Source organism: Mauremys reevesii, linkage group 1, assembly GCF_016161935.1.
Source record: "Mauremys reevesii isolate NIE-2019 linkage group 1, ASM1616193v1, whole genome shotgun sequence".
In the NCBI taxonomy this organism is placed as follows: domain Eukaryota; kingdom Metazoa; phylum Chordata; order Testudines; family Geoemydidae; genus Mauremys; species Mauremys reevesii.
The window spans coordinates 161,740,809-161,767,701 of NC_052623.1; the positions used below are offsets into that span (position 1 = coordinate 161,740,809).

The window sequence follows — 26,893 nt, forward strand, 5'->3', positions numbered from 1 at the left end:
GCACTGCCACGGGTTGCTCCGGTGAGGTGTTCCGGGCAGCCGGGTTGGTGGGTGGAGGCACTTGTGTCGTCGCGCTCCTCCAAGGGGCGCTTCATGATCCGTTTCCCAGCAGCGGTGTTCCATCCTTCTTGTAACGCGCCCAACAGTCGGCGGCGCGATGTCCAAACTTATCACATCGTGTGCAAGCGCCAGTTGCAGCTTCAGGTAACACATCAGAGGCCCGCTGCCCATTTTGCATAGGGCAGTCCCGCCGGAAATGCCCGGATTTTCCACAACCAAAACAGGGGCCGGCTGGCCGGGTCGGTCTTCTAGCCCCCCGCTGTCGCCCGAGCAGGGGTTGTAATGCCATGGCCAGTGCAGAGGCCTGTGCCTTAGCATGAATTGCCGCCTTATCCGTCTCCTCAAGCATAGCGGCCCTACCACATGCCTCAATCATTTCCATCAGGGTCGCAGTCTTGGGCAAGGTGGCTAATATACGGCGGCAAGTGGGATTTGCATTCTGGGTTGCAAGATCAAGTCCAACTGCAGTTCTGGCCTCTGGCGTCAGATTAGGAGATCTATCAATAGCCTCTCGAAGGTGATCCAAAAAGGTGGAATACGGTTCCGATGGGCCTTGTGTAATTTTAGCATAGGGAGGGGTCGGCTTCCCCATCTGGGGCACCGCTTTAAAGGCAGCCAAAGCCAGTTCCTGCGACTGCTGCAGGATCCGGGGATCGAGGCGGGCTTGCAAATGCGGGTCAACAAAGCGACCGGCTCCCAAAAACATATCAGCAGTGGCCACGCCGAGGATCATCATCCGTAAATCCAAATTGCGGACAAGAGCCAAGTCAACTCTCTTAGCCCAATCATCTTTCCACAACAGTTTCTGTGTAGGTGTAAGAAGCATGTCAGCTAGCTTAATCGCATCGTACGGACACATTGCTTGGCCAGCAAATACCTGTTCAATGATAGACTGTACATACGGATTATCTAGTCCATAAGCCATGATCGATTTCTGTGCCTCACGGATCAACTTCCAGTCCAAAGGGGCCCACCGTCTATGATTAGGGTGTTGAGGGTCTGGCGTAATCACCGGAAAGGCCTCAGGTGTTAGACCTTCAAGGATGGCTTCTCTTAAAACCCCATGCCAGCGCTGTAGCGGATCCGGAGGGTCCCCAGTTGGAGGGTCCCCGGGGCCAGGCGGGGCGGGGGGGCGAGTCGAATGAAAGCACTTGTGAAGATGCGATCGCGATGATCCAGGTGGAAAACCTTCCAATTGGTCCAACTTGTCACATATATGCTGCAGCTGTCGACCCTGGCGCTCCATCTCCTTATAGAAGGCATCAGACTGAGTAAACTGAGTAAACGTAGTCAAATTGGGATATGGGTTTGATGGCACATGTTCCACCCGAGCCTCCTCTGTCCCCCCGCAATCGTGGCACCCCCAGGCCCCGTGGACACGGCATGGCTTTGGAGGGGGTGCATACGGCAAGGCTGTCTCCATAGGCTCGGGGGACCATAGCAGGATCAATCATGTCGGGGCCGATAGCCACATTGGAGGGTAGTGGGGCGCAGGGCAACATCATCCATGGGGAAGGGGTCGGAAGCCAAAGGTATCACCGTGTCCTCACCACCGAAAAACTCTCTGGCTCCAACCGGCAACACAGAAGGCATTCGCAAAGCTCAGAAAGGGCCGCCTGCACTCCTGCCTCGGCCGCGAGAGTTTCTACTATCTCCTTCGCCTTATTCCATACTGGACTCAGGGAGAAGGCCTCCTTATCGCCCTGAGCCACCGACTTCCAAAGCTCGGAGCCTAGCCGATCCCAAACAGTTTTATCAAAAGTTGTACTTGGTTGAACAGAAAGTCCCCTTCTCCGTTCCCACCGCAGCAGACAGGATAACGTATTAGAGGGGAGCTTCTCTCCCTGCCGCTCCGCGATGCGCATCAAATATTCATGCACCGTCCTTTCTTCCGCTGATGCAGCGGTTCCCATGTTAGCTGCTCACCTCTGGGCTGGGGTGTGCCTCCCTTTTCAGACGCCCTGCGGCTTGCCGCTCGACACTGAGCTCAGGTGCGCCCCTCTTTTCGGACGCCCTGCGGCTCCTAGCCGCTCGACACTGAGACTCAGGTGTGCCTCCTTTTCTTCTTTTCAGTTCAGGCCACCAACACTATCCTCATTCGATACGAATCACGTCAGGGTCACCATTTGTTGCACCTCAGACGCCTCATGCGGGCGTGGACACATATTCAACAGTCAATATGATTGGTAACAGAGTCATTTATTTCTCTCCAGCATACATCTTTATACTCTTGAAGCAGGCAAGCAAGCAATTGCTAATTGGTTAACAAAATACACACAAGCACTGCTATAACTTCATAGGGTAACATCATCCTAGACAACTTCTAATTCATTATCCTATTATTGCCTGCTAGAGAGAAGTTAGCCAAGGCCAACTTCTCATAACAAAACTCACAGCCTAATTAACCCAACCTGAAAACCTAAACATCTCAGGCTTCCCACACTACCAGCTGCCAAGCTAGCAAAATATTCCCAACACAGCTCCTGTCCTGTTATCTCCCGGAGTGAGGGGAATATTCCACCTTGTAACAGGGAGGCAGGGTCGGCTCCAGACCCCAGCGCGCCAAGCGCGCTCTTGGGGCGGCATTTTGCCGGCAGGGCGGCAGGCGGGTCCGGCGGACCTTCCGCAGTCATGCCTGCGGGAGGTGCACCGGAGCCGCGGGTTCACCAGACCTCCCGCAGGCATGACTGCGGATGCTCCACTGGCGCCGCGGGACCAGCAGACCCTCCGCAGTCATGTCTGCGGGAGGTCCGGTGGACCCGCGGCTCCGGTGCACCTCCCGCAGGCATGACTGCTTGGGGCGGCCAAATTCCTAGAGCTGCCCCTGCAGGGAGGCTGTCCCAGCTGCTGACTGCCAGGAAGTTGCAAGTCAGCAGGGGACAGGTCCTGCCCAGGGGTGCACAGAGACATGTATCCTGAAGGTGGAAGTTGGGATTCTGGTGACCGCTGTGGTGGGAACAGATTCCAAGGACTCTGTAGCTGGAAGCAAGCCCAACCTGAGTAAGGTGTGTGGCGGGGGAGGGGGGAATTTTGCTGGCCAGTGAAGGGTCTGTTGTAGCTGTGAGCCCACAGCTGGACCAGGGTCACCTTCCCTTTTGGGGGACACAGGAGTGTCTGACCAGTGGGGAGCCCAGAGAGGGAAGTCCAGACAGCTGATGAGGGGAGACCAGAAGGTCTGCCCACCTTTTGTAGCGAGGCTTTTCCCCAGGAGGAGGATGAAAAATCTGCATTTAAAATGCCAGACCCCTCTCCTGTGAATCAGGTCTTACTGGGGGTCAGATCTGGAGGGGAGCGCCCACCCAGCTGACGTGTTGGGGGCAGAATGTGGAGTAACTGAGGGGATAATCCAAAGCACTCCATTAAAGAATATTATTCCTGCTACCCTTGTAACAAATAACACTGTCTCTTCAAGGCTGGGGGGTGGGGGGAATCTGCACTTGGAGGGCTTTGAAAGGGGTGGGGCCAACCCAAAGAAATTCCAGAGGGAGAGGCTGAGGGCAGGCATGGTTGCAGTGCACCTTTTCCATGCCAAAGCCCCAAATACAGACCTGAATTAAAAGCCTTCTCCAAAGAGGCAGAAGAATCTGCATCAGAGCACCTGCCAAGGTACACAAAGGAACTGGGAAATGCAATAGACACTAAACAAGCTAAATTGCGTGAATAAAGCCTGTCCACTGTAGATTTGCTGTTAATCTTGTGTCTTTTGCTACTTCATCTATGGGTCAAAACAAAGGAATTAATACTAGTGGTAAACCCTTTAAAGATGTGGGACACACCTGATTTGTGGAAAAACTGTTGTACATGCTAGGGATAGTGACAAGACAGTCCCACAAGCATGTTGCTTTTCAGCTTATACCCGTAAACAGACTGGAAGTTTGGCACAGCAGCAAAAGCATAACAGGCCTATGCTGCTGTGTGGAAGGGGAAACTGAGGCACACAGCTTCATGGCATTGGTGGCTAACTGCCAAAACACCTACACTTTAATAGATATTGATGTCTGCATTCTGTTAGCAATACTACACCCCAACCTGTTTTCAGGCACCCAGGGACCAGGAACCCCAAAACTTGCTAGAACACCTATGAATGACATCATACGGTTTAAAGGTACTGAAAGGGGGTGTGACCAGAGACAAACCGGGATTTTACATGTACTGCCTCCGCCATGGACAGTATCCAAGTCTCTGGCAGTAAGTTCAGGAGGAGGGTGTGACATTGCACGCCATATGATGTTATGAAAATATGCTAATGAGTGTGACTATTATGTAACTGGAATAAGTTTCATGCAAAAGGTCTCCTGTAAGGTATCATTACAAAGCTTATAATCTACTGAGGGTGGTCATCTTATGTGTGTAAATGCATCACTTTTGTATCTGAAACTAGAAATATGAAATATAACTCTGAGGGCCTATTGTAATTATGCAAAGTGTGGGCCATTAATGGTGGCTTGGAAACTTGATGGCTCCCAGCAACCAGGACAATTGGTTGTAAATGGCTCTGTTTACCTGTAAGTCTTCCTGTATACATGTGTGCTGGCAAGTGGGTAACGAAGTCTTACAGTGACATATGATCACGTCACCTGAACCGGAATCCATCTTCTGGGGCTTTTCCATTTAGAACATCTGTACACTGGGGATAACAGCACTGCTCTACCTCACTGAGGGGGTGCGAGGAGAAATAGGTTGGACCATGTGAGGGGCCACATAAGTACCACAAGTAGAGTGGGAACCTCTCTATACCACTGCCATCCCTTCCCTTGGTTTTAGCCCCTTTTCACCAACACCCCTCAAATCTCTCTTTTCCCGAATAACCTTGGCTTAGAGGGCTTGGCTGTATTTCATCTGAGTCCCTTGTGTTCTCTCAAAAACAACTCCCCCTCCCCTGTCCAAGGGTCCTGTTTTACAGGCTTGATTTCCAGATCCTTAATTTAATCACCAGCCCTTTCTCATTTTAATCACCCATCTCTGTAAACAAAATACTGACTCACTGCCCCAGGGGCACCTCTCCTCTGCAGAGCTTACATTTTCCACTAATGCTGTGCTGTAGTAGTTAAGGGTGGGGGAAGGGGGGAAACGGACTAGAAGTATATAATGTGAGGCCTGGTCTACACTAGGCGTTTAAATGTTTTTTTAGCGTAAAAACCGATTTAGCATAAAAAAATCCACACTACTACCTTATATATCGATTTTTTTTTCTTTTCTTTAAATTTTTTTCTGTGCTGCCCCCGACGAGGGAGTAGCGCCTCTCGGTATTATTAACATATCGAATAGGGATGTGTGGCCGCATCGTGGTGTGGCCTCGGGGGGCTATATCCTATCCCACACACCACCACTCTGGACAGCATCAGCAACTCGATGCACACTGGCCAGGTAGACAGGAAAAGCCCGCGAACTTTTGAAATTCATTTTTTCCTGTTTGGCCAGCGTCATCTCATCATCATCACATCACACCACAGCACTCACACAACAGCACAATGCAGTCTCCTGAGAATCGAAAAAGAGAGCCCAGCATGGACATGCATGGAGACGCTATATGATAGGAGATGGGATAGAGAGGATGAGAGGATTCAGGAAAATAACAGAAAAAAAAAAAAAAAAAAAGAAAAGAAAAGAAACTGGCCAGAAAGACTGAGCAAGGCCAGAGGCCAGAGCAGGTGCAGTGCAAGTGCAGTCAGAAAGAAAAGAGAAGAAACAAAGAAAACAAAAAAAAAAAGAAGCAAAAAAAGGTCGTCAGGCATGCTGAGCTGCATGCTCTGCATGCTGCTGCATGCAATTGCACCCCCACCCTACCCGTACCCTCCCCCCTGGGACCGTGGGGTTGAGGATTCTGCCATGTCTGAGGAATGTGAAGGATGAAGAGAGAGAGGAAGAAGAGCAGAAGAAGAGCACACAGCAGCAGGCACACAGCAGCGCCCAGCAGCCAGCAGCCTGGAGCTTTTTATCACCCCCAGCAGATTACCCCTCTCTCCAGAGAATGACAACAATTCCAGAGAAGCTCTGGAGGAAGGGAGCTCTGGTACCTTTGCTTATTTTTTTTTAAATTTTTGTTTTTTTTTTTTTTTTTTTTATGCATTGGCAGACGGTGTATGCGGATGATTTAGACGTGAACAAGTTGATACTAAAAGTCCGAGGATTGAGTTAACATCCTCGAGAGAAGCGGAGGGAGACATCCCCAGGAAGCGCTCCAGAAGCGCTCCTGTAAGGCATCTTGTTCTTCCTTTGGCTGGGTTTTCCATCACCATGGTGCCACGCCTTACATGCATGTGCATGCATGTGTAGCATGCATGCATTCAGCATATGGCAATGGCGCGTAGCATAGCGTATGGTGTATGGTGGCATTCTGTTATCCTCAGCAAAGTGATATCTCAGCAAAGTATCATCATTCAGGATTCATCAGTCAAAATAACCAAATTAAAGTAAGGGGTGGCCATTTTTGCAAAAAACACGTTCCTTTGGAGCAAAAGCAAAAGGGAGGAGGTGAAATGCCGGAGCGAGGAAGGAGGAGGAGCTGCGCGAGCTGTCTTCTGTTTGGAGCGCGCGGCGGCGATGTTTGAGGGCGGCCGGACAAGCGGGGGGGGGGGCCAGTTTGGTGGGGAAAGGGGAGCGTGGTTGGATATTAGCTGCGCGCTGGGAGGGGGACGGTGGCAGCTGGTGGAGAGGGCCCACCTGATGATGCAAGCTGACAAGCTGACTGGACTGATGTGTCCTGACTGAGATCTGTAAAGTGTAAAGTGTGAGATGACTAAATGTGTGAAATGAAAACCTTGTAGAAATGAAATGATGTATGTGTGGTGTGATGTTCACTGTGATGCAGAAACAATATTATTCTATGTTCTATTAATCTATCCTCTATAAATCAGATTCCTCCATCCCAAAAATTTCAACATCATTCCATCCCAGGCGATTCAACCAAAGAAGGAGCGGAGGTGAGAGGAGAAGGAATGATGAGATAGGAAGAGGAAAAGAAGGAATTGAGATAAGTGAAGCTCATCTGAATGAGTGGAAGAGGCAGGTTCAAAGAGAGGGGAGGGCAAGTGAACGTGGGACGAGGGAGACGACAGTGGAGGCAGGAGGGCGGGCAGAGAGGCAGGGCGTGGAAGCGGATGAGGCGGGAAAAAGATCAGCGGTGGCGGATGCAACTCTGGGGGGTCAAAGCAGGATCTCCCGGCGTCTTGTGCGCTTCAGGAGGAGGGGCTGGAGCACCAGGTGCCTCTGCAGCCCCACCCTAACCACCCTCCCCCTCCCTCCCCTCCCCATCACCTCCCCTCCTCTCGTGCCTGTCCTCAACAGCCCCGTGGAAAGCCCACTCCACCCATCCACCCCCGGCCCCACTCTCCGCGTTTTTTTTTCCAATTTTTCTCCATGGCTTCTCTCTCTCCTCCCCTTTTCCTATCCCGCTCTCTCCTCCCTTTTTTTTTTTATGAATCTTTTTCATTTTTATAATGAATAAATTTAGAATTTATGTTTTGAAAATTATTGTCTTAGTGTTTGAGGGGAGGAGGGAGTGGCTACAGGGGGGAGGTGTTCAGGTAAGGGGAGTCAATCAAGGGGGGTTACACACACAGGGTCTGGTCTGGTTCAAGATTGATGAATCCTATTTCTCTGATGGCTTCATGCTTCTTCTGGCCTCTGATATCTCCTGGTGCTCGTGTAAGCCTCTTTTAATCAGCGGGCTGCAGCATCAAGGCCCTCAGCCTCCCTCCTATAAGTCTCCCCTCCTGCCTCAGAGATTAGCAAGCCTACAGCAACCAAAATACAGCAAGCAGCAACATCAGTCAACTGCATGTCATCTGGGCCAGTGCAAATTTAAAGTGAGCAAGCATTTCCCACATGCACCATCATGCCACATTCATTCCCTGCTTGCTCTGCCTGACACCATTCCAGGCTGGCAGCCTGTACAACTTCAGATCCCTCATGATGTCTGGCTGCCCTGTGTGGAGGATGGGCTGCCTTTCCAAACACCACAGCTGGGTTCCCCCATCGCCATGCAGCGGCTCACTGGCCCCCCCACGGAACCCGCGAAACAGCGTTTAAACAGAGTAGTGCCTCTTCGTCAGAACCATCCTGGCTGCCCCCCCCGTTTAAACAGTGATGTACCTGATGCTTGCTTGCAGTTATATGAACCCAGCTTGCAAGATACCCCTTGCAGCGCAGTGCAGCGTGGCAAGATAGTGCCTGCATTTGTGCAGCCTCTTGTATGTGTGCAGTCGTGCCTCCCCCCCGCAGTTAGGGAATCCCACTATGGCAAACCATCCACTAGAGCCTGCACATTTCCCCCCAGTACTAGCCTTTTGACCAAGTCACTTAGTTTAGCTTTGGCAGATTCCAACAGTGGTGCAGCAGCTTTCCTTTGGCTTTGCCTACTTTGTAGCGACTGACTCACTTGTGTATGGTGTTTCCTGTTCTCTTCAGCTGCAAGTTTGTCTATCGCTGTGAGGTGCAACTCGGCGAGTGCAGGGCAGGGGCTGGGGCAGAATGGCAAGTTCCAGCACAGGTAGCTGCACCCATCTGAGCACAAGCAAGCCACAGCAATCCCCACCAGTCGCTTCGCGGTTCCCACACAAAGTGCACGTTTCCCGGGCCAAAATTGCGCCCAATGGTCGCCCCTCATGCATCCTCATTCAGCCCGGGCGCATGGAGGGAGTACCGCCCAAGGGCCTCCGTCTGCAGGTCCATCCACCTCGTTTCGCGCCGTCGCAGTCTATGTCGTCTCCTGCGTCTCTGACGCAGCACGCTTGGCGCTCTTACGGCCACACGAGCGGCGTTGTGAGGTTGACACCCCGCATGCTTGCTGTGCTTGAGTGTTGGGTCCATGCAAGCTTGCGTATGGTGGCTGCTGGTATCTCCACTTGCTGCGCGGAAGGAGTTGTCTGCTGGCCCTCAAAGCAAAGGAGGGGAATGATTTTGGCCCGGGAGGCACTGGGGGAGGGAGGGAGGGGGAGAGGGGCGGGGGAATCGCACCAACTATGGATTTGCCCCGGATAGCCACCGAGGAGTGCAACACTATGATCAGGGCTGGGGAGGGGGGGGGCGACTGCCTATGTTTAATTATAATAAGTCAGAGCCGCACGATTATGCAAATTCGAATACACAATGGTGGCATGCACTTATGAATTTATCGCACAGTGTTACATTTACCTGACAATTCCTCCTCTACCTTGGTGGGTCCTGCGCTTATTTGGCAGATTTGCTTACCTCAGTGATCTACCCCACAGTCTGGGTCAACTTCTCCTGTGTCTGATCAGGAGTTGGGAGGTTTGGGGGGAACCTGGGCCCACCCTCTACTCTGGGTTCTAGCCCAGGGCCCTGTGGATTGCAGCTGTCTATAGTGCCTCCTGTAACAGCTGCATGACAGCTACAACTCCCTGGGTACTTCCCCATGGCATCCTCCAAACACCTTCTTTATCCTCACCACAGGACCTTCCTCCTGGTGTCTGATAACGCTTGTGCTCCTCAGTCCTCCAGTAGCACACCCTCTCACTCTCAGCTCCTTGCACCTCTTGCTCCCAGCTCCTCACACGCACTTCCTCTCCTCTGGCTCCCCCATGCCTGACTGGAGTGAGCTCCTTTTTAAACCCAGGTGCCCTGATTAGCTTGCCTTGATTGGCTGCAGGTGTTCTAATTAGCCTGTCTGCCTTAATTGGTTCTAGCAGGTTCTTGATTACTCTAGTGCAGCCCTTGCTCTGGTCACTCAGGGAACAGAAAACTACTCACGCAGTGACCAGTATATTTGCCCTCTACCAGACTCCTGTACCCCACTGGCCTGGGTCTGTCACAATAGCTAGCTAGAATCACATTGGTGTGAGGATACCGGGGAGGGGGGGGGGAAGAGGGCAGTGACATGGGGGCTCCCCAGATCTTTCCCCACCCCAATACTGAACATTTCCAATATTCAAGTGCCCCTCACCAGTACCAGGGAAGGTGGGTTATTGGGGGAGAGGGAGATTAAAATGCTCCTGCACCCTGAAAGTAGGTAGGTGGTGATGGTGGAAGACTGGCTCCTGAAATATCCCCAGCCTCCTACACTAACACCTCCCTTTAGGATGAGTAAGCTGAGAGCTGGGGAGCATGGGGAACTGGGAGTTCAGAGTATGGCATGCAGAAGGGGGACCTTGAAGATGTGAGGAACATCCTGAGAACTGGGAGGCTGGGACCTGTGGGGCAGAGGGAGAGGCCTCCTGGGAACTGTGTGGGCACAGAAGGGAGCTGGGGGCACAGGGAGGGGTTCCCCAGGAGCTAGGGCACAGGCAGGGGTCCCTCAGGAGATGAGGGCACAGAGAGGGCCCCCCCTGAGAGCTGGGTGGGCTGGGATCTAGAGGCACATGGAGGGCCCCTGGAAGCTGGAAAGGCTGGGCACTGGGGGCATAGAGATGGGTCTGGGGAGGGAGCAGGGGGAACAGGAAAGGGGCCCCTGGGATCTGGGGAGAGCTGGGAGATGGGGACACAGAGAGGAGTCTCCCAGGGGCTGGGAGCTGAGGCACAGGCTCAGGACCCCTTAAAACTTACTGGTCTCTTCTTTACCCTGCGGTTTTAGTTCCCATCCCCTCCCAACCTGAGAGGCCGGCAACTTGAAATCTGATGAGGTTCAACAAGGACAAGTGCAGAGTCCTGCACTTAGAATGGAAGAATCCCATGCACTGCTACAGGCTGGGGACCAACGGGCTAAGCAGCAGTTCTACAGAAAAGGACCTGGGGATTACAGTGGACGAGAAGCTGGATACGAGTCAATAGTATGCCCTTGTTGCCAAGAAGGGCAACAGCATATTGGGCTGTATTAGTAGGAGCAAGAATGCTTACCCGCTATCATGGATGCATTAGGAGGTGCAAGAGTGTTTTCAACCCTCGATCTAACCTCTGCTTACTTCCAGGTTGCGGTGGAAAAACAAGACCAGGAAAAGATGGTAGTGACAACTCTGTTTGGGCTGTTCAAATGGATCCATGTGCCATTCGGCTTGTCCATTGCACCCGCTACATTCCAGAGACTAATGGAGCGGGAGTGTTAGGAGACTCTCTTAGGGCTTGTCTACACTTACGTTTTATAGTGCTCTAACTTGCTGGCTCAGGAGGGTGAAAAATCACCCCCCTGAGTGCAGCAAGTCTGAGCGCTTTAAAGCGCTAGTGTAGACAGGAGCCGCACTCCCAGCACTCGGAGCTAATCCTCTTGTGGAGGTGGATTACCAGGAGCGCGCACGACCACACTCGCACTTCGTGGCAGCGCTTTGAAGTTTCCAGTGTAGACATACCCTTGACACCTTGCTGATATACCTGGGTAATGTCATTTGTGTTTTCAAAGATTTCAAGAGTCATATGGAAAAATTGGACTTGGTTTTCACACGATTGAAGGAACATAGATTGAAGCTGAAGCTGAGCAAGTGCTGCCTCCTATGTGAAAAAGTCAAATTCTTGAGCCATGAGATTTTGAAGGATGGAATCCAGGTAGATGAGAAGACGACCAGGGCACTGGAAAATGGCCAATACCCAAGAATGCCAAGCAAGTGCAGCAGGCTCTAGGTTTCATGAGCTATTACAGACGATTGATCCCAAAGTTTGCGCACATTGCTTCACCCCTATAGTCAAGAGGGCCAGCTGGCTCAAAGAAAGGGAAAGGACCAATGCTTTGTGTGGGATGACGCCTGTCAGACAGCTTTTGACAAATTAAGACACCAGCTAAGTCACCACCTGTGCTTTAGGCCGTGAGTTATATCTGCCCGAGGTGCCCAGGCTCTATCAATATTCATGAAGGTGGGCCCAGCTCCACCAATGTTTGGGCCCCAGGCCCCACACTTTGGGGGGGTCCCGCTCCATGGGTCGGCAACATGGGGTACTCTCACCTTGGGGGCAGCTCCCCCCGTCCCCGAGTGCCATGGAGAGTCTTGGCAGAGACAGGGCAGCTCCACATGCTGCTTCCGTCCCCCTCCCCCACAGCGCTGACCCGGCTCCCAGCCAGCTGGCCCCAGTCCCAGAGCTGCCTGGCTGCACCTCCACAGCAGGGAGGGGGAGATAGCTGCAGGCAGCAGCTCTCAGCCCTGGGCAGAGAGTAGCAGGAGTCTGTCACTGTCAGACACAGACACAGCTGGGGGGAGCGGGGTTGTGGGGACAGAAAAATGGAGCCAGTGGAGGGACAAGGTAAGAGCAACGATGAGTACAGAGGGTGCTTCCTAGGGGGCTATAGCAACCCCTCCCCCAGAGCAGACCTGGGCTGCAGCTGGCTCCATCCATCATTTCCCCCTCTGCCCCCCTGAAAGACCCCCACCTGCCCCATGTCCCCAGCACCCCTCTCCAGAGAACCCCCCCTTTGTGCATCCAGACAGCTCCCCTCCCCCCTGCTCCCAAGCTCCCCACAATCTCCCCCTTTGCCTTCCCCCTCCCCCTCCCAGTCCATTGGCCGGGAGGCTCCCCATATTGGCCACTACTGCCAATGGGAGCCTCACCTGAGGCAAGGCGCCTGCTTACAGATGCAAACCTGCCTGACTGTGCTTCCACAGCATCGGGAAGGGGAGTCACAGGTGAGCAAGCCCTGGTCATCATCATTTCTCTGGCTATTTAATTTCACTGAGGCAAGTAATTCAATCTACTCTTCCTTTCCAGGCAGGTTGTGGCTTTTCCTGTAAGAAAACTTACAGTTTCTTTGCCAAGAAGTCCATTTATAGTTTTTCACTTGAGAAGTACAGTATATTTTCTGGTTGTTCATAAGCTCATTTATTTTGTTAGCTCAGTTTCATAGGCAATTTTAAAAGTCACTTGGATTGTACCTAGTTTTTTCCATTGGTCCAGAAACACATGGAAGATGTGCAGATTTTTATTTCTGTGGGCCAAACCACCCTGTGAAGAAATGTAAATGTCAGAGCTAGAAAAGCTCTGCAAGGGTAAGTGTCCCTTCTGGAAATTGTCCTCAGCTCATTCATTCTTCTGGGCATTCCATTCTACTGGTCCCTCCTACAGGGATAGTGATCCATGTTTCCACCCACAGGGGAGAGGCAGAAGACTGGGCCAACCCTGCAGTAACTCTGCTTCTACCCTTATTCTCTGTCTGCTCCCTCTACCAGCGCCTTTGGTCTCCCTAGGATTGCCCCTACCACTGCTCCCTCTACGTCGTCTTTCTCTGGAGCTTCTCATGAAGTAAAGTCTGTCATGACAGGTTCTTATCTCTGTATTGTATTTAATTTTGATGTATTTATTAAATGTTAATTAATGCACTATGGGAGTCCCCCATCAGCCCTCTGTATAAATTGATCTCTTTCTTTCCATAGGGTTTTTTGCAGCCCTAGGGCAGCCAACAATAACCCCTGTACCTTTGCAATGGGGTGAAGGAAGGGAACCAAGAGTTCCCTATTTATGTGATTTGCAAGAAGTGTTACTACTACTCAGGGTACCAAATGTGTTTAAATGATACAGGTGACTTGTAAAATCCCAAAGCAAGCTCACTTTCATTTCTCATGTAATAATCTCATATACAGTATACGCACATTTTTCATTAATTATATGAGTTGAATTTATTATTATTGTTGTTGTTATTATTATTAGCTAGGTTACTGTTTTTTTCCAGTGTGGAAAATTGTGTGCTATTTTACAAGTTGAATTAGTGAATGACATAATTACACCCCCCCTTCCCCAGTGTCCATCACTAAGTCCAGTCATTTTGTCAAGTGTCCGTCACACAGCATGGTGGTGCCTACCCCTGCCCTGCGCTTCAGGGGGACGCAGGGTCCAGGGTGGCCTGGGGGGTTAGTGTGGGAGGGCATAGCACTGGCTGCAGCAAGTGACCTGGCCCCAGCCCACTCCAGCATTGCTCAGGGTTGAGGGCTTGGAGGACGGGGGCGGGGGGGGAAAGAGGTGGGGCAAGGTGGTCTGGGGGCAGGTTGCTTGCTGCTTCCGGCGCCAGCCCCCCCGCTAACCCTCTAGGCCACCCTGGACCCCACATCCCCCTGAAGCGCAGGGCCCCCCTGTGACGTTATTGATATAAATGGGGACCATATAGAACATGGGTTGCAACCCAGGTCCTGTAGTGGCACCAAATCCTAAGTAAAGGGGGTCTTATAAGGTGTCTAAGACCAGGTTCTGGGTTGCTGGTTATGATTATGCTGTCTGTATGTCTGTGTATTATTTTGTAGTTGAAGTTATAAGTATTGGCTCTGTAATGTCTGTAATTTTGTATTATGCTCTGCCTCTGGGAAGTGTCCCAGACAAAGCTGATGTTAGGCATAGCTGGCTTGATGGGGCCATCAGCTTGACCCATGGAGAGAAGGCAGACACGCCTTGTGACTCAGCAAAGTATGCAGGGACTGGCCCATGTGACTCCAGACTCCATTTTATTTTTGCTGTAAATTTCCACAGTGAAGACAAAGGGATTCTTACACCTGGAAAAATCTATATAAGGCTAATGACTCATCTCCATCTTGTCTTCAATCCTGCTTCTGACCTCTGGAGGAACTTTGCTACAAACTGAAGCTCTACACCAGGGACTGAGGACCCATCCCAGCGGGGGATGCATTCCAGAGACTTAAATTGAACCTGCAGTTTACTCCATCACTGCTGCAAGCCTGAACTAAGAACTTTGCCATCACTGTATGTAATTGATTCCATTTAACCAATTCTACCTCTCTTCTCTACCTTTTTCCCTTTGTAAATAAACCTTTAGATTTTAGATTCTAAAGGATTGGCAACAGCGTGATTTGTGGGTAAGATCTGATGTGTATATTGTCCTGGGTCTGGGGCTTGGTCCTTTGGGATTGAGAGAACCTTTTTCTTTTATTGGGGTGTTGGTTTTCATAACCATTCATCCCCAGGACGAGTGCACTGGTGGTGATGCTGGGAGACTGGAGTGTCTAAGGAAATTGCTTGTGTGACTTGTGGTTAGCCAGTGGGGTGAGACCAAAGTCCTTCTTGTCTGGCTGGTTTGGTTTGCCTTAGAGGTGGAAAAACCCCCACCTAGGGCTGTAACTGCCCTGTTTGAGCAATTGGTCTTGATTTGGCACTCTCAGTTGGGTCCCGCCAGAATCGCTCCGTCACAGTGGCGTAGTCGTGCTTGGATCCACAGAACCAGGTCAATTAAGCTTTGGGTCAGAACCCCACGCTATCCAAATTTTAACTGTGGGATTGAGAGTTTGGTTGGTTAAAGATCAGTGACCATGAGACAGAAAGCATCAGGAAAAGCAAGGAAACTGCAAGCCTTGAGAGACAGCCTGCAGTTTGATTATGAGCAAGAACTGGCAGAAATTCGAATGGAGAAAGAGGCTGATGAGAGAAAGAAAGAAGTTGCTAAGAGAGAAGAAAAAGCTCGTAAGAGGCGTCTGGAGCTGCTGGCTGCTGAGGAGAAAACTCGACAGATGCAGCAAGAGACAGCTAGACTCCAACTCCAAGTCAAAAAAGCAATGGAAGAACAGCAGAGACAGTATCCTCTTGAAAGTCCAGTTTGTAACAATGTTGGTATGTTGTATAACTCTGAGCAGTTGTCTGGGGGTAACCAAATGTACCCCAACAATGCCACCTTTTATGTCAATGCTGTTACTGTGTGTTCAGTAGGGGGTGGCCCCATAAATGGTGCCAGTGCTATGTATGAGAGTGTAAAAGTCAATGGTAAAAGCTGTTTAGGGCAAACTATGGCTTCTAACATCACTCTTGTTAAAGCAGATCTGGTCAAAGAGGAAGATTATTTACCAAATCAGAGTGTGAATGTTGTGATCCTCTGTGAGTTTACTGTCCTTGTGCCTTTAGCCAGAATCCACCTTGAGTGGAATGGGGCTCAGCATGAAGTGATAGCTGGCGTCAGGAAGTTATTGCCTAAAGATCTTTTAATTGGGGAAAATGTTAAAGATTTGTTCAGTCCAGGTAGCCAGTCACAGGAGAGGAATGATCTTAAACCTGTGTCTATTGTGGGCAATGATTTGCCTGAGGTGGGTTGCTCCAAAGGTTTGTCTGTGCCAAGAAGCAGTGTGTCTGTGAGTGGAGTTTCTGAATGTCTGTCTGATGTCTCAGAAGTGAATCTGGAGTTAGATCAAGAGCAGAAAGATCTCATTGGTGAGGAAAATGTTTCTCAGGAGCAGATTAAAGTAGATGGTCAGGTTAAATCCCTAACTGAGGAAGGAAAGGGTAAATTTGTAATGGGTAATGAATTGTTGGCTAGTGCAGCTTGTAGAAGTAAACCTGAAATGGGTAACTGTGATTTGCTAAAAGTAGCTCAGTGTAGTGAAAAGAGCAGCAGCTTATCTGTTGGGAGAGGCAATGTGCCTGGTAGGGAAAGTTTGGAGGGGCCTAGGCAGCCTTGTGAGCTAATGGCTTTGTCTAATCAGCAGTTTGGGAAGACAGGGATAGTGGAAGAGGAGTGTCCCTATCCCTTACCTGTGTCCTGTGTGGAGAAATGTGACAGTGGAGGGAATGTGCCTGTCTCTGTCAGGGGTATTGACTTGCCTATGAAGGGAGCTACCTCGGTCTCCAAGCAGTTGTCTGTGAACAGCCCTGTGTGCTGGGACAAGGGAAGTGAAATCCCAAGCTGTGTGTCTGGTGAAGGAGAATGTGTCTCCGGCTCTTCTGTGTATGTGGAGCAGACAGAAGGGGCCTTTCAGCCTGTGATGGTTGAGGGTGATTCAGTTGTCTCGGAGTTGGTTGTAAATACAGCTAAAGCCCAGGAAGGGAATGGTCCTGAGTTTGCGTCTGCTGGGGAGAATGGCACTGTGACTAGGTTGCATCCAGTTAGTGTCTTAGCAAAATCCCAAAGACCAGACAGTTCTGGTGCTTGTAGTTTGCCAGTTGCTAATGTGTGGTTGGAAAAGGGTGTAGCAACTCTGTCTGATCAGGGTGATACCCTAGCCAGGGCACAAGGAGAGCATGAAGGTGATTTAATTGTGTTACCTACTGACAGTTTGACAACTTGTAGCAAGAAGGAAAAGATTCCTGAACTTGTTCATGGCCAAGGGAAGGAGATTGCTTCTAACCTGTTATCTAGAAAGTTTGTAGGTGTGCCTAAAAGGGGATTGTGTAGAAATCCGCCTGTTGGGCCTAAGGTGGTTCTGAATGTAAGTGAGACCCAGAAAGCATCTGGGGTTGCTCAGGGAAGTGTTCCTTTAGAGCAAGCCCTAGGTGAAGAGGGGAAAGGCAGAATTTCTGTGAGGGGTGAATTGCTGCTTAGAGAAGCTCCTAGGGAAAGGGATCCTCAAGGTAGCCTGTGCAAGCAGTTTACTGCAACTGAAGGGTGTAAAAGTGATTTAATCAAGAAAGTTTCAGTTCCTAACAGCCAGAAATTTTCGGTTGTGAATGGATCCACTGACTTTCCTTTTGAAAGATCCAGTGTGGGCAGCTTTGAAAAGGTCTCAGGAGGAGTAGCAGCTGTTAAGGAAGTTGAGCAGCCCTATAACCACCTGGCTGTGTGTGGCCAGCTTGTTGGGGAGACAATGCTGTTGGGACAGGAATGTCTCCAGGATGAATCTGTAAGTGAGCAGTCTGTGCTTCAGAATCTGAGGACAGATTCAGTTACTGGTGTTTCAAAGCAAAACAGTTTTATGGCTGAATGCTTAAGGAGGCAGGGGAGAGCAAGCCAGCTCTCACCCTCAGACCCTTTAAATTGGTGTAATGTCTCTGTAAGACAAAGTCCAGCCTTGAAATCCATAGCAGCTGAAGAGTTAAAAGCTAGTGTCTGTGTTAGTGCAAATTACTTGGCTGGCAGGGAGAAGAAAGACTTGCTAATAGCTGTTAGCACAGAGGGCCCACCCCACCAGCCAGTGAATTCTGTTAAGCAAGAGAAATCAGGGTTTGATCCAAAAGGAAAGAGAAGACTGAATTTTGCAAAGGGAAGCCACAGGTTAACCCTAAAATGCCCAAACTCCAATGGTATTGAGCCAAGGGTGTGGCATGACAAACATGATTGTAAATGGACACTTGCAATGAATTTGTTGTTATTGCTAATGCTAATTTTTGTAACTAATGTGTTGCTATTGCCAAGAACTGTAACAATGTACAATGGGCCTAATCTTTTGGAAAATCCCTTGAACATGTTGGAAGGAATACATGAAAACACACTTTATGTTGAAGGGCCTTGCTATACTGATGTTTCACAGTTAATGCCTGTAAACGGTATTGGAACTTTTCACAGGGAAAAATACATTCCAGACCTAAGGTGCTGTATGAAAGGGGAAACTGAGGCACACTACCATATTGCTTTCATGGCTAAATGCCAAGAGTCCTGTACTATGAACAACATCAATATCTACATGGGTTTAATGTTAATTGGGTTCAAAACATTGGCCAGAGCTGGTATGGATAAAGTAGCTGTTTTCTTTAGCTCTTGGCAAGATCACATGAAACATATAGGAACCATGCTGCAAAAGCTAATCAAGTTATACCTTGAGTTTGTAAAGAGATTCATTCATGTTATTGAACATGACTTTGATAAACCATTTCGGTTATACACTGGTACGGCCTCTAGCCCAACACTAGCTGTAGTGAGACAGACCCAAGGAAAGGGGGCTCTTGGGATGCAGTCAGTGATGTTTTGTCATCCCTTCCTGCATCAATTTTGCGTTGGGGGTGTGACGTTATTGATATAAATGGGGACCATATAGAACATGGGTTGCAACCAAGGTCCTGTAGTGGCACCAAATCCTAAGTAAAGGGGGTCATATAAGGTGTCTAAGACCAGGTTCTGGGTTGCTGGTTATGATTATGCTGTCTGTATGTCTGTGTATTATTTTGTAGTTTAAGTTATAAGTATTGGCTCTGTAATGTCTGTAATTTTGTATTATGCTCTGCCTCTGGGAAGTGTCCCAGACAAAGCTGATGTTAGCCCGGCATAGCTGGCTTGATGGCCCGTTAAAGGGCCATCAGCTACACAATTGACCCATGGAGAGAAGGCAGACACGCCTTGTGACTCAGCAAAGTATGCAGGGACTGGCCCATGTGACTCCAGACTCCATTTTATTTTTGCTGTAAATTTCCACAGTGAAGACAAAGGGATTCTTACACCTGGAAAAGTCTATATAAGGCTAATGACTCATCTCCATCTTGTCTTCAATCCTGCTTCTGACCTCTGGAGGAACTTTGCTACAAACTGAAGCTCTACACCAGGGACTGAGGACCCATCCCAGCGGGGGATGCATTCCAGAGACTTAAATTGAACCTGCAGTTTACTCCATCACTGCTGCAAGCCTGAACTAAGAACTTTGCCATCACTGTATGTAATTGATTCCATTTAACCAATTCTACCTCTCTTCTCTACCTTTTTCCCTTTGTAAATAAACCTTTAGATTTTAGATTCTAAAGGATTGGCAACAGCGTGATTTGTGGGTAAGATCTGATGTGTATATTGACCTGGGTCTGGGGCTTGGTCCTTTGGGATTGAGAGAACCTTTTTCTTTTATTGGGGTGTTGGTTTTCATAACCATTCATCCCCAGGACGAGTGCACTGGTGGTGATGCTGGGAGACTGGAGTGTCTAAGGAAATTGCTTGTGTGACTTGTGGTTAGCCAGTGGGGTGAGACGAAAGTCCTTTTTGTCTGGCTGGTTTGGTTTGCCTTAGAGGTGGAAAAACCCCAGCCTAGGGCTGTAACTGCCCTGTTTGAGCAATTGGTCCTGATTTGGCACTCTCAGTTGGGTCCCGCCAGAATCGCTCCGTCACACCCCCGCAGTGAGAGGCCCGGGGCGGTTGCCCCGTCTGTCCATGCTCTGCTTGGGCACCACCAAAAATTATACAAACCTGGCGTCCATGGTGCTTGCATCTCCTGACTTTAGCCTGCCCTTTATAGTGACAACTGATGGAAGCCTGCATGACCTGGGGGCAGTGCTCAGCCAGAGGGGGCCAAGTGCATGATCACATATGTAAGCCAAGGGCTGAAGAGGTTAGAAAGACAGTGGTTTTAAACTAAACTGCTGGCCTTTGAAGTGGGCTGAAATATTTAAGGATTATTTAGCATACTCTAAGGTCACAATGATCTCAGACCACAATCCACTCTGATACCTCGCAATGGCTAACTTAGGTACAATTGAACAGTGGTGGGTGGCCCAACTTGCTGAATTCACTTCTGAATTACAGTATAAACCTGCAAAAACAACGAGGAGTCCTTGTGGCACCTTAGAGACTAACAAATTTATTTGGGCATAAGCTTTCATGGGCTAAAATCCATTTAATCAGATGCATGGAGTGAAAAATACAATAAGCAGTATATATATGTAAAGATGGTATAAACCTGGAAGGCAGAACATCAGTGCAGACACCCTATCTAGACTGCCTCTACAGGAGGAATCAGAAGAGGGCAAAGATCTGGAAAAAGACTTGCTGGTCATTCCTGCAGATGTTGTGCAGATCTGTTTGTGGCTAGAGAATCCAAAGCCCGAGGATGAAGAGATAGTAAAGAATGCAATACAAAACCTGGTAAAAGGGGAGTGCCATAATCTTGGAGTACTCATGGGAAGAGATCCAAACTCTGCAACGAGAAGGCGACGTCTGACCTGTCTTAGTGGCAGTCACAAGCCAAATGAGGCCAGACTGCACATTTGGGGCCAGATAGTAGGAACGACTTAGAATACACCGCAGAGTGCTGCTCCAGATGATCTACCATCCCCCGAGATGGCGAAAAAGTGTGGCAGTTAGTGGTGTCTATATCGCTACACTGGCGAGTTTATGAAGCCAGACATGATCATGGGGGGCATTTTGGAGACAGAAGCACTCGAGGTGCTGAGGAGAAACTATTACTGGACCACAATGGGTAGCGAAGTACAATCAGGGATCCATCAGTGCAAATGGTGTTTCCTCCCACCCGAGCCCCTTTAACCTGTACTAATGTGACTGTCCCAATGGCGGTCTTAGCAATGGACTACACACAGCTAGAGAGATCTTCAGAGGGAGTATGAGAACATAATGGTTCTCATGGACATGTTTACCCAATTCAATGTCACAGTTCCAACTAGAAACTATACAGTGTGGACAACGGCCGAAGTCCTCATGAAACACTGGTTTGCAGATCAGGGGAGGAATTTTGAGTCAGAGGTGATGTCTGAATTGTGCAAACTGTACAGCATAGGCAAAAGCTGACCACCACCCTATCATATGCAAGAAAATGCTCAGTGTGAAAGGTTTAACTGGACACTGCATGACATGCTAAGTTCACTCCCACCCAAAAAAGAAGCGAACCTGGCAAGAACATCTCCCTGAGCTGCTGTTGACCTAGAATAGCCATTTCCATTCGTCAACGGGTTATGGTCCTTTTTATCTCATGTTCAGGAGAGATCCCAGGTTGCCATTAGATATTCTAGACAGAGAAGGCCCTGAAGACGACGACGTGACCAGTTTGGATGACTGGGTCAAAGGTCACCATGACAGGCTGAAGACAACCTGTAAATTTGCTCTCAGTACAACTAAAGACACAGCCCAAAGTAGGAAAAGGACTTATAATCACAAGTCCAGTGGGGCTCTCATCAAGCCAGGTAACTGTACTAGTTTGTAACCATAGACACAGAGTGCATAATAAAATAAAGGACAAGTGGGAGTTGAATTCGCCACATTGTAATCGCGCACAACAATCCCAAGCTGCCAGTTTACACTATCCGGCCTGAATGCCTAGTTTCTTCTCATGCAAGAAGGCTTTTGGAAGATGAAGAGTTTTGCGACATGTTCTGACCATTGTCAGATTTGGAAATATTCTGATTTCTTCTGTGGGATCACTGTCAAGGACTCTCTACCCAAAACATCTTGACCTCAGTAGTTTCACCCTGGGAACCAAATTCCAATGTCCCTAGTAGGTGCAGATGTCTGTGTATCATGCATGGAAAGGCTATCTCAGAACATCTCACATTAACATGATGCCTTAGAGAAGCATGTTGCACTCAAGGATGCAATATTATAGAACGAGGCAATGTGCTGAAAAGAGTCAGAGATTTCATCTTGCTTATATAAAAGAGTTTTAATTAAAATCCCCAGCTGACTTCCAAAATATATTGTATGCTTCTAGAATAAATTGAAGAATGGATGGAGTTGTGAAATACCATGCAAGACAAAAACACACATTCTGCTACTTTCAACTATTTATTTACCAACTCAGAATAATTCTTCATTGAATGGGAGTCTCCACTGAGTCCCCAGAGCAAAAATACACACACAGTACCAACCTACACTCACATGTGTCACTCAGCTCAAATTCCAGAGGACACTATGCAATATATAGGAATATGCTTTAAATAACATATCACATCATTATCAAAGCATTATTTAAAGCAGAATATGTTAAAAACCTTGGCAAAAGCACTAGCTGGAAGCATCACAAGGAGGCAAAAGCACTAACCACAAACCTAAACTCCCCTATTGGTAGATCCCTCCCTTATGGAAAGGTGGGAGAAGGGCCTCTCTCCCAGCATGGTAAGGAAACCCCTTATCCTCATGAGGGAGAGTTTTGTATGAAGGCCCACAACAGGAGTTCCATGTGCTCCCGGTTCTATGTATTTGGAGACGGCTGCTAGAGGAGTAGGTCAGCTCTGCGGAATCCTCTCCCTCCCTTCAGAAATGTACAGGGCTTAAGCAAAACTAACTACTGCAGTAAATTAGGCTGTTGTCCCTCTCCATTACTGGAAAAATCCCTTTGAAGAGGGGTTCTAGACTAGAGGCAGCAGACATGTGAGGAGACAGGCTATCAGGGGATCATGAGAGCTGGACAGCAGTGCAGCTGGAAGGTGCCTCTGCATGGGTGTCTCAGATATTGTGGGATGGGAACGTAATACGGGTCTGGCACAGACAGAGGAATTCTGGCAGGAAATTGAGACTTTATTTCCTTGCCCCAGTTGTAAGAACTGGGTCAGGGATCCAGGATGGCTAGTGTTACAAAGGAACTCTCCCCTGAAGACAGGAGAATCCACAAGGAACTCTACACACACTGAAAGGTACCCCTCTACCCTATGCAGGCTATTCCCAATTAGAGGTGAATGGGTCACAAAACAGGATTTTCAAAAACAGGAACCTAAAGTTAGGCACCAAAATCCATATTTAGACATGTAATAAGTGGCCTGATTTTCAAAAGTCCTGAGTACCCAACACTTCCCACTGAATATTTAGGTCTCAGTTAACTAACTCACACAAAAGAGAAATAAAGAAAAGTACTGGTGCTTAGCACATCTGCTTTAACCTGGGAACTTTGCTAATCGTTGTCGAGCTTGTGTCAGACGTTTAATTCTTTCTTTCAAATTTTTCCTTTCAGTGGCAGCATCTTTCTTCTCAAGAAGAAGAATGCTGAATCGATCTTTATCTTGCAAAAGTTGCAACATTGCATTCTGTAACTTTTCAGTGTAGTCCTGGAGGACGTAGGACTGAATAATCAAAGGAATTTGAGTGGAGAGACGATTGCCTGCACCCTAAGAGAAAAGAAGATTATCAATAGGATGATGTATCAATAGTCAAGGATGTATGAGGGAAATACAGAAAATAGGATTCTACAATTTTACAAGTGATCATTCCACTTACAGGCTTTCTAACTATTAGGCTGGGAATATAAAAGTATAGTTAATTAACTCCCTTTCATGGTGAGGTTATGACTTCTCAATGTTACAACACTCCTAGCAATAGGGCACACTATTACACCTGGCAGCAAGTGGTTATTTTATAGCTTACTGCAAATCGTGAACAGTAATGGGAACAAGTGCCAAAAAGCAATGACTACAACTAGGGATATTTGAACATTTGTTGTCCATAAAGATCTTCTGTGTCCAGTACTGTTAATCCAGTATTTACTCGAAGCACTACTATTTTATTTACAAAAAATGCTACGAGTAAAGGAATCATCCCTCTCCTTAAATTTCAGCTGTACATTTCCCCCCAGGTAATTATGTTCTACAAAGTAGGACCGATGGGGGGGAAATACACAGACAAGAAACTCACCTTGAAATAGGCATTCAAGTGATAAGCCATTTCATCAATGGAATACTGTTTTTGAGATGCAATAGACTTAACATGAGTAACAGCAACTCCAAAAGAGACGACTCCAGTAGTTTTTCTAATTTCCTGTAAATCCTCACTGTAAAGACTGTCCTGACAGTAAACGATACGTTCCATTTTGAACTGATTGGCAATTACAGTTTCAGCTTCCTCCTCTTGTTTTTGTTTTAGGTCTTCAATTCTAGTCTGTGATTTAAAAATAGAAGAAGAATCAATAGAGCAGACCCAATTCCACCCAACAATTTATAAAGCGACTCATGACTCTTAAACATCCATCTAAATGTATCTACTTCCCCAAAAGAAGCAACATTCAGCACTGACCTCAGTCTGTAGAGGCAAAGGGTCCAATCATGACAAAGGTGTTATTAGACACTCACTAAATCATCAACCCTTGCTCAAAAACAGCTGTAGAGCACTTTCCACTCTAAGCACAGATCCAGAAACAGATTTAAAGTTTATTAGAGAACGATTGTCAAGGCAGACATGAGATACCAATCTGACTCAATACAGCTTTCCTCTGCGTAGACATCAAAGCCACCCAGAACAACAAGCCTCAGTGATTTCATTCGCAGGCTGCACAAAGCTGTAGTCAGCTTGGCTGGAATGCAGAGGGGCAATAGACTAATCTGAACCCCCCACCAGCGGTGGCTCCAGGCACCAGCACTCCAAGTGTGTGCCTGGGGTGGCAAGCCACGGAGGGCGCCCTGCCGGTCTCTGTGAGGGCGGCTGTCAGGCTGCTTTCGGCGGCTTGCCTGTGGGAGGTTCCCAGGCCCATGGATTCGGCAGCGGGTACGCTGAAGCTGCGGGACCGGCGGACCTCCCACAGGCAAGCTGCCGAATCCACGGGACCGGAGACCTCCCACAGGCAAGCTGCAGGGAGATTCCCACTTTTGAAGTCAGCTTAAGTCTTCGCTTCTATACCACCACCCTGAGCCTTTCAGACCATACTGAGAATGCAGATGGAGTGTACTAGCAAAGCAGCAGCTGCACCCTCCACCCAAGTCTTTGTGACACCTTCAGAGTCAGGAATCTCCTCCATGGTTAAATTATGGATCAGTTTATTGACCAAATTAACCTATCTACTAACAAACAATCTTGCATTAAAGGAAACTAAATGAAAGTCAAGGTCTCCGCTAATTGTGCTCTGTATACCTGAGGCAAGACCTCACAGGACAGACTAAGTGCCAGCCTACATGTGAAGTCCTTAGTCTGTTCACGTATCCGGGCGGAGTTCCTCTGAGCGGCGTCCACTGGCCCCCTTGACGCCTTCGACGAGCAGTGGGCGCTGTCCGGGGTTCTCTGCTCGGTGTCCCCGTCAGGCTCCCTTCTTATGACCCTTTGACCGCACTCCTGTCCCTGTTCTTTTATTAGTTGTCCCCCAAAATTAGTGGGTTTCTGAGGTCCTGTAGATCCTCCCCGTAGGCTGGGGGGGGGGATCCTTTAGCATTGGGCGGGCTTCCGCCCGCCCAGTTTTCCGGAAACCCAATAGATACATGTGAAGATTGCTGTCAAAGGGAGAACTGGTGGGACAATCAGGGAACTAAAGTCCTACAAACTATGCACCCAGTGGGACTTCATGAGTTTAACCATGATTCTGGTCTCAGCATAATTCTGGAGTAACTCTATAGAGGCCTGTGAAGTTACACTGGTGTAAAACCAGTTAAGTGAGATCAGAATCAGGCCCCACGCCATCAAGCTCATAGCACTATTGTTCAGCACCCTCACTTTTATAGCTCTATTGCTTCACTATGTAACTTTACACCATTCACTGAATACAGTGGTAGACATTTTACCAATCAGTGGGAAGTTATACAGCTAGACAATAGATTGACCAAAGAGTAAAGATAGTTCTAAGCACATGCCATTAATGATGATTTAGGTATAAGATACCATAAATCAGTGGCTCTCAATCTTTCCAGACTACTGTGCCCCTTTCAAGAGTCTGATTTGTCTTGTGTACCCCCAAGTTTCACCTCATTTAAAAACTATTTGCTTACAAAACCAGTCTCTCTCTCTCTCTCTCATATATACATATACACACACACACATATATACACACACACACACATATATATACATACACACACACACACACACACAAAGTGTCAGAGTACACTAATACTGAAAAATTGCTCTCTCATTTTTACCATATAATTATAAAATCAACCGGAATATAAATATTGTGCTTATATTTAAGAACATAAGAATGGCCATACTGGGTCAGACCAAAGGTCCATCTAACCCAGTATCCTGTCTTCCAACAGTGGCCAGTGCCAAGTGCCCCAGAGGGAATGAACAGAACAGGCAATCATCAAGTGATTCATCCCCTGTCGTCCATTCCCAGCTTCTGTCAAACAGAAGGTAGGGAAACCATCCCTGCCCATCCTGGCTAATAGCCATTGATGGACCTATCCTCCATGAACTTACCTAGTTCTTTTTTGAACCCTGTTCTAGTCTTGGCCTTCACAACATCCTCTGGCAAAGAGTTCCACAGGTTGACAGTGCATTGTGTGAAGAGTATTTCAGTGTATATAGAGCAGTATAAACAAGTTATTGTCTGAATGACATTTTAGTTTTTCTGATTTTGCTAGTGCTTTTTATGTAACCTGTTGTAAAACTAGGCAAATATCTAGATGAGCTGATGTACCCTCAGGAAGACCTCTGCATACCCCTGGATGAGAACCACTGACATAAATAGCCCCTTACCTTAGCTTCTCTGAAAAGATAGAAAAAGTTCTCAAAGTGTTGCATGGCAATTTCAGTAAAAGTTTCTCGTACAAGCTCTAAAAAGAGAGGGAGGAATAACTATAATTTAATGTTCCCAGCATAAATGTAAGAACTGTATGAGTCATTAACAAATTGGGTTCAGCTGTAGCTTAAATAATGTTTTAATTTGAAAGCTTCTTGGTTTGTGTATTTCTGTTCTGTGTG

At 48.2% G+C, this 26,893-nt stretch overlaps 1 protein-coding gene across 3 annotated transcripts in view; it reads right to left on the reverse strand.

Annotated features, from left to right (window-relative positions):
- Positions 1-22,053: 22,053 nt before the first annotated feature.
- LOC120409601 (interferon-induced GTP-binding protein Mx1-like) overlaps positions 22,054-26,893 on the reverse strand; it is a 29,326-nt gene continuing 24,486 nt past the window's right edge. For all 3 annotated transcript variants that reach the window (XM_039548111.1, XM_039548100.1, XM_039548089.1), the window contains exons 12-14: positions 26,669-26,745; positions 23,906-24,148; positions 22,054-23,382 (exon numbers count right to left, since the gene is read on the reverse strand). In XM_039548111.1, the coding sequence (XP_039404045.1) occupies positions 23,152-23,382; positions 23,906-24,148; positions 26,669-26,745 (551 nt within the window). In that variant the 3' untranslated portion in view covers positions 22,054-23,151. The remainder of the gene's footprint in view (positions 23,383-23,905; positions 24,149-26,668; positions 26,746-26,893) is intronic.